Source organism: Hyposmocoma kahamanoa, unplaced genomic scaffold (genome assembly GCF_003589595.1).
Source record: "Hyposmocoma kahamanoa isolate Upper Pololo Valley unplaced genomic scaffold, ASM358959v1 190, whole genome shotgun sequence".
Lineage (NCBI taxonomy): Eukaryota > Metazoa > Arthropoda > Insecta > Lepidoptera > Cosmopterigidae > Hyposmocoma > Hyposmocoma kahamanoa.
This window is the reverse complement of record NW_020653718.1, coordinates 1,812,681-1,826,521: the sequence shown is the minus strand read 5'-3', so window position 1 is coordinate 1,826,521 and position 13,841 is coordinate 1,812,681. Positions and strand designations below refer to the sequence as shown.

The 13,841-nt window shown below is 36.3% G+C and overlaps 1 protein-coding gene across 1 annotated transcript in view; it reads left to right on the top strand.

The window, feature by feature from the left end:
- The window catches only part of LOC113226328 (dynein heavy chain 2, axonemal), a 129,451-nt gene that overhangs the window by 63,217 nt on the left and 52,393 nt on the right, over window positions 1-13,841 (top strand). The window contains 8 exon segments of the mRNA XM_026458914.1: window positions 1,445-1,563; window positions 2,317-2,423; window positions 6,270-6,431; window positions 9,289-9,437; window positions 11,127-11,242; window positions 11,873-12,025; window positions 12,194-12,333; window positions 12,954-13,095. Of these exon segments, the coding sequence (XP_026314699.1) occupies window positions 1,445-1,563; window positions 2,317-2,423; window positions 6,270-6,431; window positions 9,289-9,437; window positions 11,127-11,242; window positions 11,873-12,025; window positions 12,194-12,333; window positions 12,954-13,095 (1,088 nt within the window).

Below are 13,841 nucleotides of genomic sequence, written 5' to 3'. Positions count from 1 at the left end.
CCTGCGCGCACTCCCCGAAATGTATTCGATAGAAAACCGACAAACAGGCTACTTTTCTGCGATGTTCGAGATTTTGAAGTTTCTTATATCTTAAGATTATTATTTTCGTATTTATTTTAAACTCTCGCCTCTCCCAAGGCCTAAAAAATTAATTTTGAATTTTTAAATGGGAGATTATTATTATTATTATTGTTATTATTACTCCGTTTGATTATTTAACGTGTCTAATTGCTGTTTGTGTCAAATTTAATTTATTAAGTGCGTAATTCATATTCATATCTTTATTGCTTGCCACATCGTTTCACATAAGATGTTATAAAATATAAAACGGTAGTCACACATGTGACACCTTGCAAGGGCGCCGCAATTCTGGAGAGCATTACAAATTATTAACAATAATTCTGTAATCTCTACAAATTACCATAATCAATTTTAATTTTTTGGACCAAAATATATATTTTGATTGTGGTGTTCTATTTTATGACGGGCCATGGCAGAATATCAGCCAGGGCCACGTAATCAGCATAGTCTTCAAATACTGAGTCATGGACCTTTTTGACGTGCTTTTTGTTTTTTTATTATTGTTTTTTTTTTGTATATTTATGATGGATTTTTGTATATGTCTATAGTTATTAAATTTGTATTGAATTAATATTCAATTATTTATGTGATATTGTTCCACTAATTTGTTATATTAATACAAAGATGAAAACTTAGAAACAATTCTTTCGGTCCTGCCTGATTCGCACCGACGTCTACCAGCAAACCGTGCAAGCAGATGCTATGCCAACTAAGCCACGGAACGAACCTGCGGTTTGTCGGATCTTTGTATCTGATTTTCAACGACTTTTTAGCCGTTGCACCATCTATGAGAAATCTATGAAAGTATTTCGTCACCCAGTTAGGTAATTTTACAACTACCAGCCCTGGCTAGAGATGTCGCCGTTAACTATAATTAAATTTGTATTTAATTGATATTCAATTATTTTTGTGTAATTACTCCACTATAGTCCATCTGTTTAGGTACTTAAATAAATGTAAACAATCTTGAGATGTCTATTTAATGAAATATACATTTATAAAATGATTTTCCCTTACGTTCAAATACAAAATACGAATAATTAGCTTCATATGAAATTGCATGCCTATTTTTATACCTATTGATTTGTAAAGCATGTGTTTCAATAAAAAGATGTATCAATAATGTTTACATTTAGTTAAGTACCTAAACAAATGGACTATAGTTTGTTATAATTATTAACACAAAGTTCGATCTATAATTGTTCCTAATTTATTTTGCACGCACATGTCAAATAAAGCTGATTTTATTTATTTATGTACATGCCATTAAAATTACAAAAGTATGTTTCTTACGTTTCCCTTAAAAGTAAGACAGATAACGCGAAAATATGTATTAAGATCCAACATTATATTTGATTTTCAGGCAAAATAGTGTTAGTGGCCACTATTGATATCTTCAACAACGTGGTAGCGAGGCTGCTACCCACGCCGAGCAAGATGCACTACCTATTCAACTTGAGAGACATCTCTAAGATATTCCAGGTATATCCTAACATTTGACGATTGAGTAATAGTACAATGTTACAAGGGCGGTAAGTACGCTATTACGAACAGAGGGATATTAAAATTGAATTGCCCGAACGTTTGTAATTGCTCTGTGTGCCGTACAAAACACGCCCGCGAGTGCGTTGTACGGCACACATTTTTCTAAATTTTCCTAAAATGAAGAATGTAAAAACTCATCTCAATGTAGATCATTTTACATTGTTTTTACCAAGGGAAAGGCATTACATGTTGAGATACAGGATTTCCTAGTTCAACGGTAGTGGCTTCATCTGACGAGTCCATTCCGCAGCCTATTATTGTACTTAAGTTTCTTTAGCTTAGCATTGTAACGATGTTGACATTTTTCACTGAATAAAAAATATTAATAAATATATTATACAATGTTTGTGATCATACTTGAGAGGAAGTTAAAAAAAAGGAAAATTATTTTACTAGCAATTGTGATGAAAAATTAATTTAATCACTTGCCTTCAAGAAAACGACTCCTAAGTTACATGTGCTTTAAAATTCTGTACAAAAAGTCCTGACCAATCATATGCCTTTAACATCACGTACAGACGAGTTAATCTGACCAATCGCAAGGCTCCAAACACTTAGGTGAACTATATTGTGCAGTTTAGGGTTACATGCTCAAATAGTAAAAAAGAAGCACTGAAAGTGACTTCGAGTTTGTCTGTATTTAGAATTAGTCTCGTAACTTTGTAAAAAGTATTGGAACGTGTACTGCAGGGCCTATTGCGAAGCAATAAAGATTACCAGAACACGAAGCCGCGCTTCCTACGACTGTGGGTGTGCGAGTGCTTCAGGGTGTTTTCCGATCGCCTCACTGACGAAAAGTAAGTTCACTGCTCAAGAGATGCTTCCTCGAAAATTGTAGAACGCTGAGTACGAAAAGCATTATAAATCATGAAAAATCTTACTGGTGAATCCTATTGCCATCTTACGGAATTTTCTAATTAAAAAACTAATTTCGAAAATGAAAGGGCCCGTTTCAGAGTCCAAAGGCAATTGCCAAGCTTTGATGAAGCCATGGATCAATAACTGAAGAGAGACCGTAGTCAGTTATTTGGTACCTTGTGGTACACCAGATGTTGCGATGAGTACCTTATAGCTATTTTTGTAACTAACTTGTTTTACATTGACAAGTTGCAATTTATCAAAGCTACTCTAATTTCTAGATGGCGCTTACTGCATAGATTTTCATGAATAGTATTGGCTATTCTTTTGTTTAGGTTTAGCACCATCTACCCATATTAGGAAGCGTTAATTTATAAATTAGTTGTAACCATTGACTTACAAACAAATGGACGACGGGTCTAATACAAAAACCACGAAAAAAATGTCCCAAGTCAACCTATTTAAACGTAGTGACATGTAAAGGAATATGAAAAAGCTAAAACGTTGAATTTAAATTATAATGTCATCGCAGTACTGTCTAATTTTGCTTGCTTCCCTGTCAGTCGAACAAACGAAGACTAAAGCGTGAATGACGCTCTGTATACGATTTTAACGCCCTATAAGTTCGGACATTTTTTAGCGCGGACCCGACATCCATATAATTGTAAGTCAATGGTTGTAACACACAATGTCATCTATTGACACACATTTGTCACACTTCAGAAAATAATTTTAGCTCATGATCAATGTTTAAATAATGTTAAGAGAGAAAAATAACTGACTTCTTATACAGGTTGATAAAAAAACCACTGACCATTTTAAAGGAGCACACTGTACAATGGAAATAAAAAATACATATTCGGTTTTTTTTTTTCAAATACATAATAAATAAATAAGTTATGTCTGAAAGTTTGTGAATAATATTGAACACCGGAGGATTAACAGACGCCGTTGCTATAGCAACAAGAACTGTGTGGGGTAGTGGGCGGAGTCAGCGCGCGAGTTTATGTATTTGACAGACAACAAAGTGTTAAAACTAACGCGCGATGCGTTATAGTGCGCGCGGAACTAGCTGGCCGCGCCTTAGGTATGTGAGCGGTGGGACGGGGAGGCGGGGGCACTTGATGTCATTACTCAGAATACTCAGTTCGGCGCCGGACTTCGCGGCGGCAACACACGTTGACAGTTCTGGCTAGTTTAGACAAAACGCACAAGAGATTGCAATGTCAAGATGAGTCCGCCGATAAAAAGACAATCTAAGGAAATAATATTTAAAGTGCATACGTTTTTTAAAAAACGGAAAGCCGATGTCAATAGTTTAGAATATAAAACTGATGCGAATATTCATAAATTAGTGGCAGAAGCAACCGGGATATCAGAACGAAGTGTAAGGAGAGTGATTGCTCAAAGTAAAACATCCTTGCAAAGTACAGGGGAAGCAAAATTTAGTTCTCCACGAAGGCCAAAAGAGATAAAAAAGAAAATACAAGTTGATGATTTTGATTTAGGAGTGATAAGAAGAAAAATAAATCAGTTTTATACGGTACAGAAAACAAATCCAAGTCTACGAAAACTAAATGCTGTGTTAAAAGAGGATAATATTTTAGATTGCGGATTAACTTATTTAAGAGAACTTTTGCACAAACTGGGATATTCATTTAAAAAATGTAAATCGAAGAGATCCCTTTTATTAGAGAGACCAAACATTGTTGAATGGCGAGTGAAATATTTGAGGGCCATAAGAAAATTCAGAGAAGACAAACGAAATATATTCTTTTTGGACGAAACTTACGTTAACCAAAGTCATAATGTCCAAAAATGTTGGCAATCTTCGTCGGAGCCTGGTGTTTATGCAGATATAGGCAAACGAAGGCGTTTAATAATAGTTCACGCTGGTAGTCGGAACGGGTTAGTTGACGATGCTCTGCTAATTTTTAAATCAGATTCAAAAACAGGAGACTATCATGGAGACATGAACTCTACAAATTTTTACAACTGGGTTGATCGAAAGTTAATACCTAAACTTCCACCTAACTCAGTCATAGTTATGGACAATGCAGCTTACCACTGTGTGCAAGTTGAGAAGAAACCGACTATGTCCTGTATGAAAATTAATATGCAGAATTGGTTGCAAAATCATAACGTAAGGGCACGTTATGATTTTGCAACCAATTCTGCAATTCTCCCACGATGGTCAAAGCTGAACTCTTGGGCTTGATTAATACGACCCAATCAGAAAAAATATACACGATTGATGAACTTCTGAAAGGTGCAGGTCATACTGTTCTAAGACTACCTCCATATCATCCAGATCTCAACCCAATCGAGCTTGTGTGGGCAAATATAAAAAATTGCCTGGCCAGAGATCACATTAATGCTACATTGGACGAGAAAATTACAATACTAACAAGACTATTTTCTGAATTTTCTGCCGAACAATGGCAAAAATGCGACGACCACGTACAAAAAAACGAACAAGAATACTGGAATCATGATATGAGATATGATACTGTGATGGACGAATTCATTATAAACTTACAAGATGATTCTGACTCAAGTTCAGACAATTCAGAATCAAGTGATTCAGAGGATAATATGTCAGAGTAATTTCATATCTATAAATACAAAGTCGTGTTAGTTACACTAATTAATTAATAATAATTTCATAAATGATTCAAATATGTCGGAAGAATTTCATTTAATTTGTTTTTGGTTTATTTTACTTTTAATTGCAATGCACGGACAACAGCAAGTCCATCAATACATAAATGTCAAATTTATCCAATCAATTTTATACTCTATTCCCTGGACTTTAAGTTGAAAATCAATTGAGGAAATCTGACAGTTTGTGGCGGCCTGATGTGCTGCCGACTGTACATTGCAATTAATTAGATAGGTATAATATAAACTTGTAAAAGTTCAATTGGCTTTAATTTTTTCTTTTCAATAACTGAACAATTATTGTTCACGATATCTCGAGATTGGTCGTCACTGTCTAATCTCATGTGCGTTGCGAGCAGCAAGCAACCCGCCCCCTCACCCCTTTCCCTACCTAAGGCGCGGCCAGCTAGTTCCGCGCGCACTATAGCGCAGGTCTGTCGTCGCGCGGCGAGAACGTGCTGGCGCCTAGGCGTCTAGATGACACGGCGCCGATTGCTCAGTTTTATTTACTATTTTGAGGTATCTATGCGTTAGAAATTATTGGGAAATATTAAAATGAAAAAAATGGGAAATTTTTTATCGTTTTATTTCACTAATGTGTTCTATAACTGAATCTTATACACAGGAAAAAAATGAACAGTAATTTTTTTATCAGCCTGTATTTCAAATTAAACAGAAATTGATATCCTCGGGCATTTACATAATTATAAACTACATCCTTAGCTATTTCTGCCGCCTTGCAATAATGCTCACAGTACTGCGTTCCGGTTACAAAGGCTAAGGGTGCTGGGGAAATTACAGGCACATGGGACTTGTCAACTTATGTCTTAGGGTGACGGGCGCAGTGGCAGTGCTCCTCAGATCTTCGTGATTTAAAGCACTGAGTGGTACTGCAACTGTTATGATCAGGCGTGTCGCTTACCACCAGGCGCACGATTTGCTCGTCCCGTAATTTGGTCTCATAAAAAAACCTTCACATAAAGTGTGCCTGACATTGACTATGACCTTGGAGTTATACATAAATGATATCGTTTGGGAAATATGGAATTTGAGACTGGCTGTTCATGCAAGTTTAAAATATGTGCTGCATTCGTGACGCCAAAATTCTTAATTTTTTTTGGCAGAGATCGCGATTGGTTCATGACCCACATGGGCGACATGCTGGGCAAGCACTTCGAGCTGACGTTCCACGCGCTGTGTCCCACAAAGCAGTCACCGATCTTCGGCCACTTTCTCAACCCGTTCGAGGTTTACGACGATTTGAACGATCCCGCAGCGCTTCGCAAGTTAGTACTACTTTATTGTTATTGTAGTCCACACTTTTACTTTTTCTATGTCCTTTATCATGCTTTGCTATTACCGGTGTGCGCCATTGGGAGGTTCTTTCAATGTCCCCATTTCGACACGTAATAGTATGTACACGATTAGAGAGTAAGCTGTCTGTAAGAAAACAAAGGGAGATTTAATTTCAGTTAAAAATTTACGAATTTTGGTAGCTTCTCTTTAATACAAAGATGGAACACTCAGAATTTCTTCGATCCGGTCGGATTCGAACCGACGTCTTCTTGCATACCGTGCCAGACGCTATACCAACTAAGCCACGGAACGATCCAACGGACCCAACGAATTTTTCTATGTGCTTGCGTCATGTCTTTGTATTTGGTTTTTCAACGACTTTTTAGTCGTAGCGCCATCTATGAGAAATCTATGTAACATTTGTCACTTTATTTATTTTACTTTAATTGATTTATTTTATTTTTGTTTTTCTGAGTGTTCGATCTTTGTATTAATGATTACAACAAACTAGTGGAGTAATTTCACAAAAAATAATTGGATATCAATTCAATAAAAATTTGAAGCTTCTCTATTTAGTCGTGCTAATGGTACGTGCTAAGTTAACGGAATATATGGGCTTCAACTACTTCGATGAGTGTAAGTTCCTTAGGTTGCCCTGGACTTGATGCTAGTGATTTGTATTAGATTGATGACATAATTAGATATACCCTCTTTTAGGCGCCATCAATAAGTTGCATGTAGGAGCGCTGCAGTGGCTACGCGCCAAAAACTTCTGGATATTATCTGAAAATTAGTGCGACTGCAGCGTTTCTCTACGAAACGCAAACTAGGATGATCCCTGCGATACTTCATTTGACGTATGTCATAGGGATGAGGTAAATACGTGGGGCGCACTATAAGTTTCCGGAATGAATAAGAAAAAAATACTATAAATGGACAGAAATGAATTTATTGTTTCTCAAAATATTCTCCATTAGCGTTAATGCACTTTTTCATACGAATGAACCCATTTTGAAAACATTTATGCCAGTCCTCCGTTACAATCTCTGAAACATATTTTTCATACTCTTCGACAGCCTCTTCCGGTGTTGACAATTGTTAACCGCGTAACTAATTCTTAATTTTTGTAAATAAATAAAAGTCATAAGGTGCCAGGTCGGGACTGTACGCGGGATGGATTTTTACGGAGTTTTTTAATAACTTCCGGCAAACAAATGGTCGTGTACCAATCACTATTCAGGGTACAACGATTCTTCAAAGCAACAGTAGCCACGTGTCCAGTTTTATTAAAAAAAGAAGCAATCATCCGCTTAGAGGCACTTTGCACGCGCGCCACTTTGGTTCGTTTCGGCTCATCTCGAAAGACCTTACACTCGATTGCTTGTTTGTTTTGGGATAGTAACTATAAATCCATGTTTCGTCACCTGTTACTATGTCCCACAACAAATTTGACGCCCCTTTGTTGAATCTGGTAAGCATGGCATTGCACCAAGTGATGCGAGCCGTTTTTTGAGCCTCAATCAAATTGTGTAGGATCCACCTAGAGCACAGCTTTTTCACACCCAAAAGTTTGTGTAGTATTGATTGTATTTGACTCATGCCTATGCCTAAAGATGCCCGAATCTCGTGGTATGTCACATGCTTGTCTGTTTTGATCATACGGCACACAGCATCAATGTTTTTGTTGTTCACAGCAGTTCACAGCAGTGGACTGGCGACCATCACGAAATTCATCACTGAGATTCACACGACCGCGTTTGAATTCTGCAAACTAGCTATAAATAGTCGTCTTGCATGGTGCTTCATCGCCAAAAGCAGTTTGAAGCCGAGCGAAGCTCCGCTGAGCTGTTAAGTTACAATAAAGTCGTAGAAAAACCTTACTGCGATAATTTTCACGAGTGAAATAAATTCCATGGTCATGTAGACAACCAATTTCTAAAATGACGCCACAATGTAAAAACAAGTGACAGTCAGATGAAACCTGTATTCTACAGCCAAAGAGTTCCGTTTTCAAATGTTGTAATTACTTTTTAAATATTGCTTATGTAAGTGGCCAGTTCCGGAAACTTATAGTGAGCCCTATTTATATCCAATCGATAAATTTTTAGTGTATTTCATTTTTGAAGCAAAAGTTCTCTTTTATAGTTTTTTTTTCGACTTATTCTGAACGATGTTTGGATGTGTGAAGTGTTTTGTATTATTTTGAAGGTATAAAACACACAACTATAATTGAAATGCAATTTCAGAAATTTTAGAAAATTTCAAAGAACATTTATCATATCTACTTCTTAGTCAACCGTGACCATGGGATCTGTAAAGGTCCCCAGACGTTGGTTTGTTTGAAAAAACTAATATACGCGATTTAAATCCGGAAAAATAGTTTAATTTCCTACATATATCATATCATTAATTTATACGTTTCAAAAAACTAATAACACTGACAGTTAATTTATTGCCTATGATTAAAATTCATACTTTACGAATACTTGCACTATACAATGATTTATAAAATTATCGATATACCTTATCTCTAGCAAATGCAATGTAATAAAAAAATTACAAATTAAAAAAAATGATTTTCACTATATATACAATAAATAATATACAATAAACTTTGATTTGGTGTTTCTTTTTAATTTAATTTAATGTATTTACTTAACAAATGCTATTCGTTTAAAAGCGAGTCTTATAGTAGGTCGTGAAATACGTAAGTTAGTGCACGTCGTCATTACAAAGTTATATTGTGTAGATTTTTATGAACCGTCTAAGGGACCATTCTACAAATATTATTTTTAGTATACAAGCGTGTAATTTGACGGCACCCTTATAGTAAGGCAATGTGTACAGGTACATAACGAACCAAATGGAAGAATACAACAGCTGTCCGGGCGTCGTGAAGATGGACTTAGTGCTTTTCAAGGACGCCATAGAGCACATAGTGCGAATTGTGAGGGTTGTCTCGCAGCCCAGAGGGAATATGCTGTGCGTTGGCATTGGTGAGTGGATACCTAGCACCTGTTGGTTATATATTTTTATTGGCTTTCATCAACATATTTAACAATTTCCGCCTGTTAGGCGCTTTATTGCCTATACTTTCTTCAAAACGTAGGGTTGTCACATTATAGTTTTAGTTGTACCATGGACTAATAACTCAAGGAGATTTCTAATCTTCATAATCCTCATAATTTAGAACCTATTCGTCGAGTACCAAATAGCTATTTTCGTAACTAATTTGTTTTACATTGACGAGCGGTAATTTATCAAAGCTACTCTAATTTGTAGTGATAATAAACAAATCAACTAGATGGCGCTTATTACACAGATTTTTATGGATAGTGCCGGTTATTCTTCTATTTTGTTTAGGATCAGCGCCATCTACCGAAATATTAGGAAGCGTTAATTTATAAATTAGTTTGTAACACATAATGCCATCTATTGGACAGGCATATTTGTTAAAGTTCAGAAAATAATTTTAGCTCATGAATAATATTACGAGGAACAAACTGGGTTCTTATATTATATATTAATGAGGAATTAATTGATATTCACGGCCATTTACATTGTACTTCCGGGCTATAGATCAGCGCCAACTTCACATATGTAGTAGCAGTTGACCTCCGTGTGAAAGAGTTCGTCCGGGGAAGTACTGCCACCTTACCTACGTCTGCCGCCAAGCAGTAATGTGAGCATTACTGTGTTCCGGTTTTGAAGGGTAAGGGTGCTGGTGAAATTACAGGCACATGGGACGTCAACGTATGTCTCAAGGTGACCGGCGCAGTGGCAGTGCCCCTCAGATCTTTGCGATTGAATGTTCTGAGTTGCACTGCAACTGTTATGGACAGGCGTGTAGCTTACCATCAGGCACACGACTTGTTCGTCCCGTCACTTGATATTAAAAAAAAATGCAACGATATTTTCTCCTTTTATGGGGTTACGATCTGTAGTAGTATGGAGATTAGCGGTCTTCTTGAGTTATAGGCCCATGGTTGTACATAACTACAGGTTCTAAACATAATAAAAAATAATAATGTGTTCAACATAGTATTCTCTTGCTATGTTGAAATAAACTTTGTTAAATGCGGTAGGTACCTAGGAATTGATATTTTTATATTTATTACGTATTGGCGTTTGTGAACCGATTTGACCGATTCTTTTTTGTTGGAAAGAGTGTGCCTCAGGAGTAGACCCTTTTGAAAAGCGCCAGAAAGCGTTAGAAAGCGTCTGTAAAAATTTTTATATTCGTGTAATAGCCAGGGATTCAATGGCGGCACCATTACATCCGGGTATATGGCTTAATTTTTGATTGAAAAATCATTGCAGCAAATTTTTAATAATTCTTTTGTTCCGTTTTGTATTAACCTCTAAGGGTGGCTATTCACGCATGAAGACCTATTTTTATAAATATCGCCTAAATTTTATAAGAATTAATTATTTTAGTGGTTGATTTTGCTATGCTCGAATTGAAGGCGGTTTTCTCTCAATATACTTGTAAGCAGTGAGCACCGATTTTATGTGGTGAATTAGGGGATGAATCCGGTTTTACGCACTTTCCGGTAACCGATTTCAATAAAACTTGGCAAATAAATGCAATTCCACGAACTTACTGAGATTTGGTTCAATGGCGCGTGTGACGTCACTCGTTATGCAACACGATATTAAAAAACAACATAACTGGTTGCAATCAGGTGGTTCCGGTCGGCAGAGCTTGTCCCGCGTAGCGTCATACATCTGCGAGTGCAACTCCTTCCAGGTGGTAGTCACTAAGACTTACGGCATTAAAGAGTTCAGGGAAGATCTCAAAGTGAGTATGAGAATATTGATATTGATAAAGTAAGTAAGAAATCTTCATATCGAATTTTTAGTGGTTTAATTAGCAGAGGTTCTGCTTCTCTCTTCTGACCTCTGCTTCTGATTCAGCTACTGCGGAAGTTTTGCACGTTTTATCGCATCTGTTTCCGTTTCTGCTTCCGCAACTTTTATAAAGGAACTTTTATCGGAAGTTTATAAGCGCGGGTCTTAACAGTTTTGACCAAACGCAATACAAACCCTGTTTGGAACTATGTCGTTGAGATCTTCGTAGCATTTACACTTCCGCTTCCGTATCCGTTTCCGTTGCTTATGACATTTGTTTCCTTATCATTACCGTTGCTCCACCGTTGAGTGGCCGTTGTAAAGTTCTTAAGGTTAGGGCTCTAATTCATGTACTGTACGAATTTGCTCGGGTTAATAATGTCCGCATTCTCAATATCTACAAAATAAAAAAATTACTCCAATGTCCATTGACCAAAGTAATCAGTTCTCAGTACGAGTAGAAACGCTAAGTTGAAAGATCTTGAAATGTCTATTATTACATATTCTGTTTTTATCGGTGTAGTTGCCAGAATAAAATTACCATCCTAAGCGTTGATACACCCAATATTTCTCATTGCAGTTGCTATACAACACATGCGGCGTCGACGCAAAGTTCACGACGTTTATATTCGTCGACACTCAGATTGTCGAAGATGCATTCACAGAAATAATCAACAACCTGCTCAGTAGTGGAGAGGTCACTAATCTCTATAAACCCGATGAGTTCGAGGACGTAAGTTTCACATAAGTAACAGCCAATAAATAGGCGTTCGAGAGTAATTTCTGCCAGACCACACTAGCACATTTTGGCTAACTTACATTTGGCTAACTTACTTCACACAGAGAGATAATTGCGATTAACCTACGTAGCTTTAGATAATTGAAATTGTCGTGTTGGCAGATCAAATCGGCGCTAGAGAAAGCAATGAAAGCACAGAACATAATGCAAACGGCTGAGAACGTCTATCTATTCTTGGTGGAACGCGTCAGGGGACACCTTCATATTGTGCTGTGCTTCAGCCCTATCGGAGAGGATTTCAGGTGACTGTCTAGATTAGACTTTACTGAATTATTCTTAGTTTTTTTTAGCATTAGACATTTCATTCAGTAATTTATTTATTTATTTTGGAAGCAAAAATTTCATAAATACAGAGAGATGTAATTCTCAAACATATTTAGTACCTTTGTGTAGTAGATTACGACTGCACGCAATAATTATACCAAGGTATGTTCTTCATCCATACAATAACGACTTATGTGGTCTGTGATAACAACTATGGAGAAAGCGTGTCTGGAGATACATGTTACCATTACTGCTTAATAAATTGCCAAGTGACGTTCTTGACAAACTTCTATGTAAACCAGAAAAATATAAAACAATTCTTAAATCAATGCTTTTATCAAATTGTGAAATTTAATTATAGTTTTAAGTGTAAGTAGCGTAAATTGCGCTTAAGTATTAGATAGTAACTCTTTTGTAAGACGCCTGAAAGCACGTGTGGTAGCGATACATAAATCTTTTAATGGTTTTCATTCGCTGCTTCTTTTTGTAAACTTTTTGCTTGCGAATAAAACAAAAATAAGAAAAATAAATTGCGTGCAATTTATTTTTTATATTTTTGTTTTTTTCTCTTCTTAAACCATATATTTTCTATTATCAGAAATCGCATCCGCCAGTATCCAGCGTTGATAAATGCAACAACAACAAACTGGTTCCTTGAGTGGCCGCGAGAGGCGCTGCTAGAGGTCGCCTACAAATTCCTTGAAGGAGTAGAGTTGCTGGCTTCTATTACTGGACCGAGGGTAAGAGCTTTTTCAAATATGTCTGTAAATTATTATATTTTCAATTCGGGCCTTAATCATGTATAAAATAGTACATTAATAGCAGAGACCGGGAAGTATAGGATTGCTGGACGAGTATTTACAACCTCAAGCACCAGCAAGGCGTCGTATTCAATACGAGTCAAGCAAACCCCGTTCCCGCCGAGGCTTATGTAGTGATTTTCTCTAACAGTGTGAGGAAATATTAAAAAGCTTACACGGAAGAAAGATGTATAATAGAAAAAGTAAAAAAGTTAATTAAAATTATAAGTAATATTTGACGTAGTATTTACAGGCATTTTCGTTACCGCTCTTCTTACTAGAACTTATTTAAGCGACCAAAACATAGAAAAAAGGTCATAACAAGCAGAAAAAAAACCAATGCACTTTATTTTACCGCCTTTTTTAAATTACAATTAAATTTAATTTCTTTTTTAAATTGAAAAGTATAATAATACATTACGATGCAATTACGAAGACATGGCAGTTGGCTGTATGAGTTTTTCTTTTGCATCTTTACATAGTTCCATTGTTAGCTTAGAGGATGGAAAAAAAATAAGATTATTACACAGGGCGCACTATAAGTCTCCGGAACTGGCCACTTACATAAACAATATTTAAAAAGTAATTACAACATTACAAAATGAAACTCTTTGCCTGTAGAATACAGTTTGTTTCATCTGACTGTCACTTGCTTTTACATTGTGGCGTCATTTTACAAATAGGTT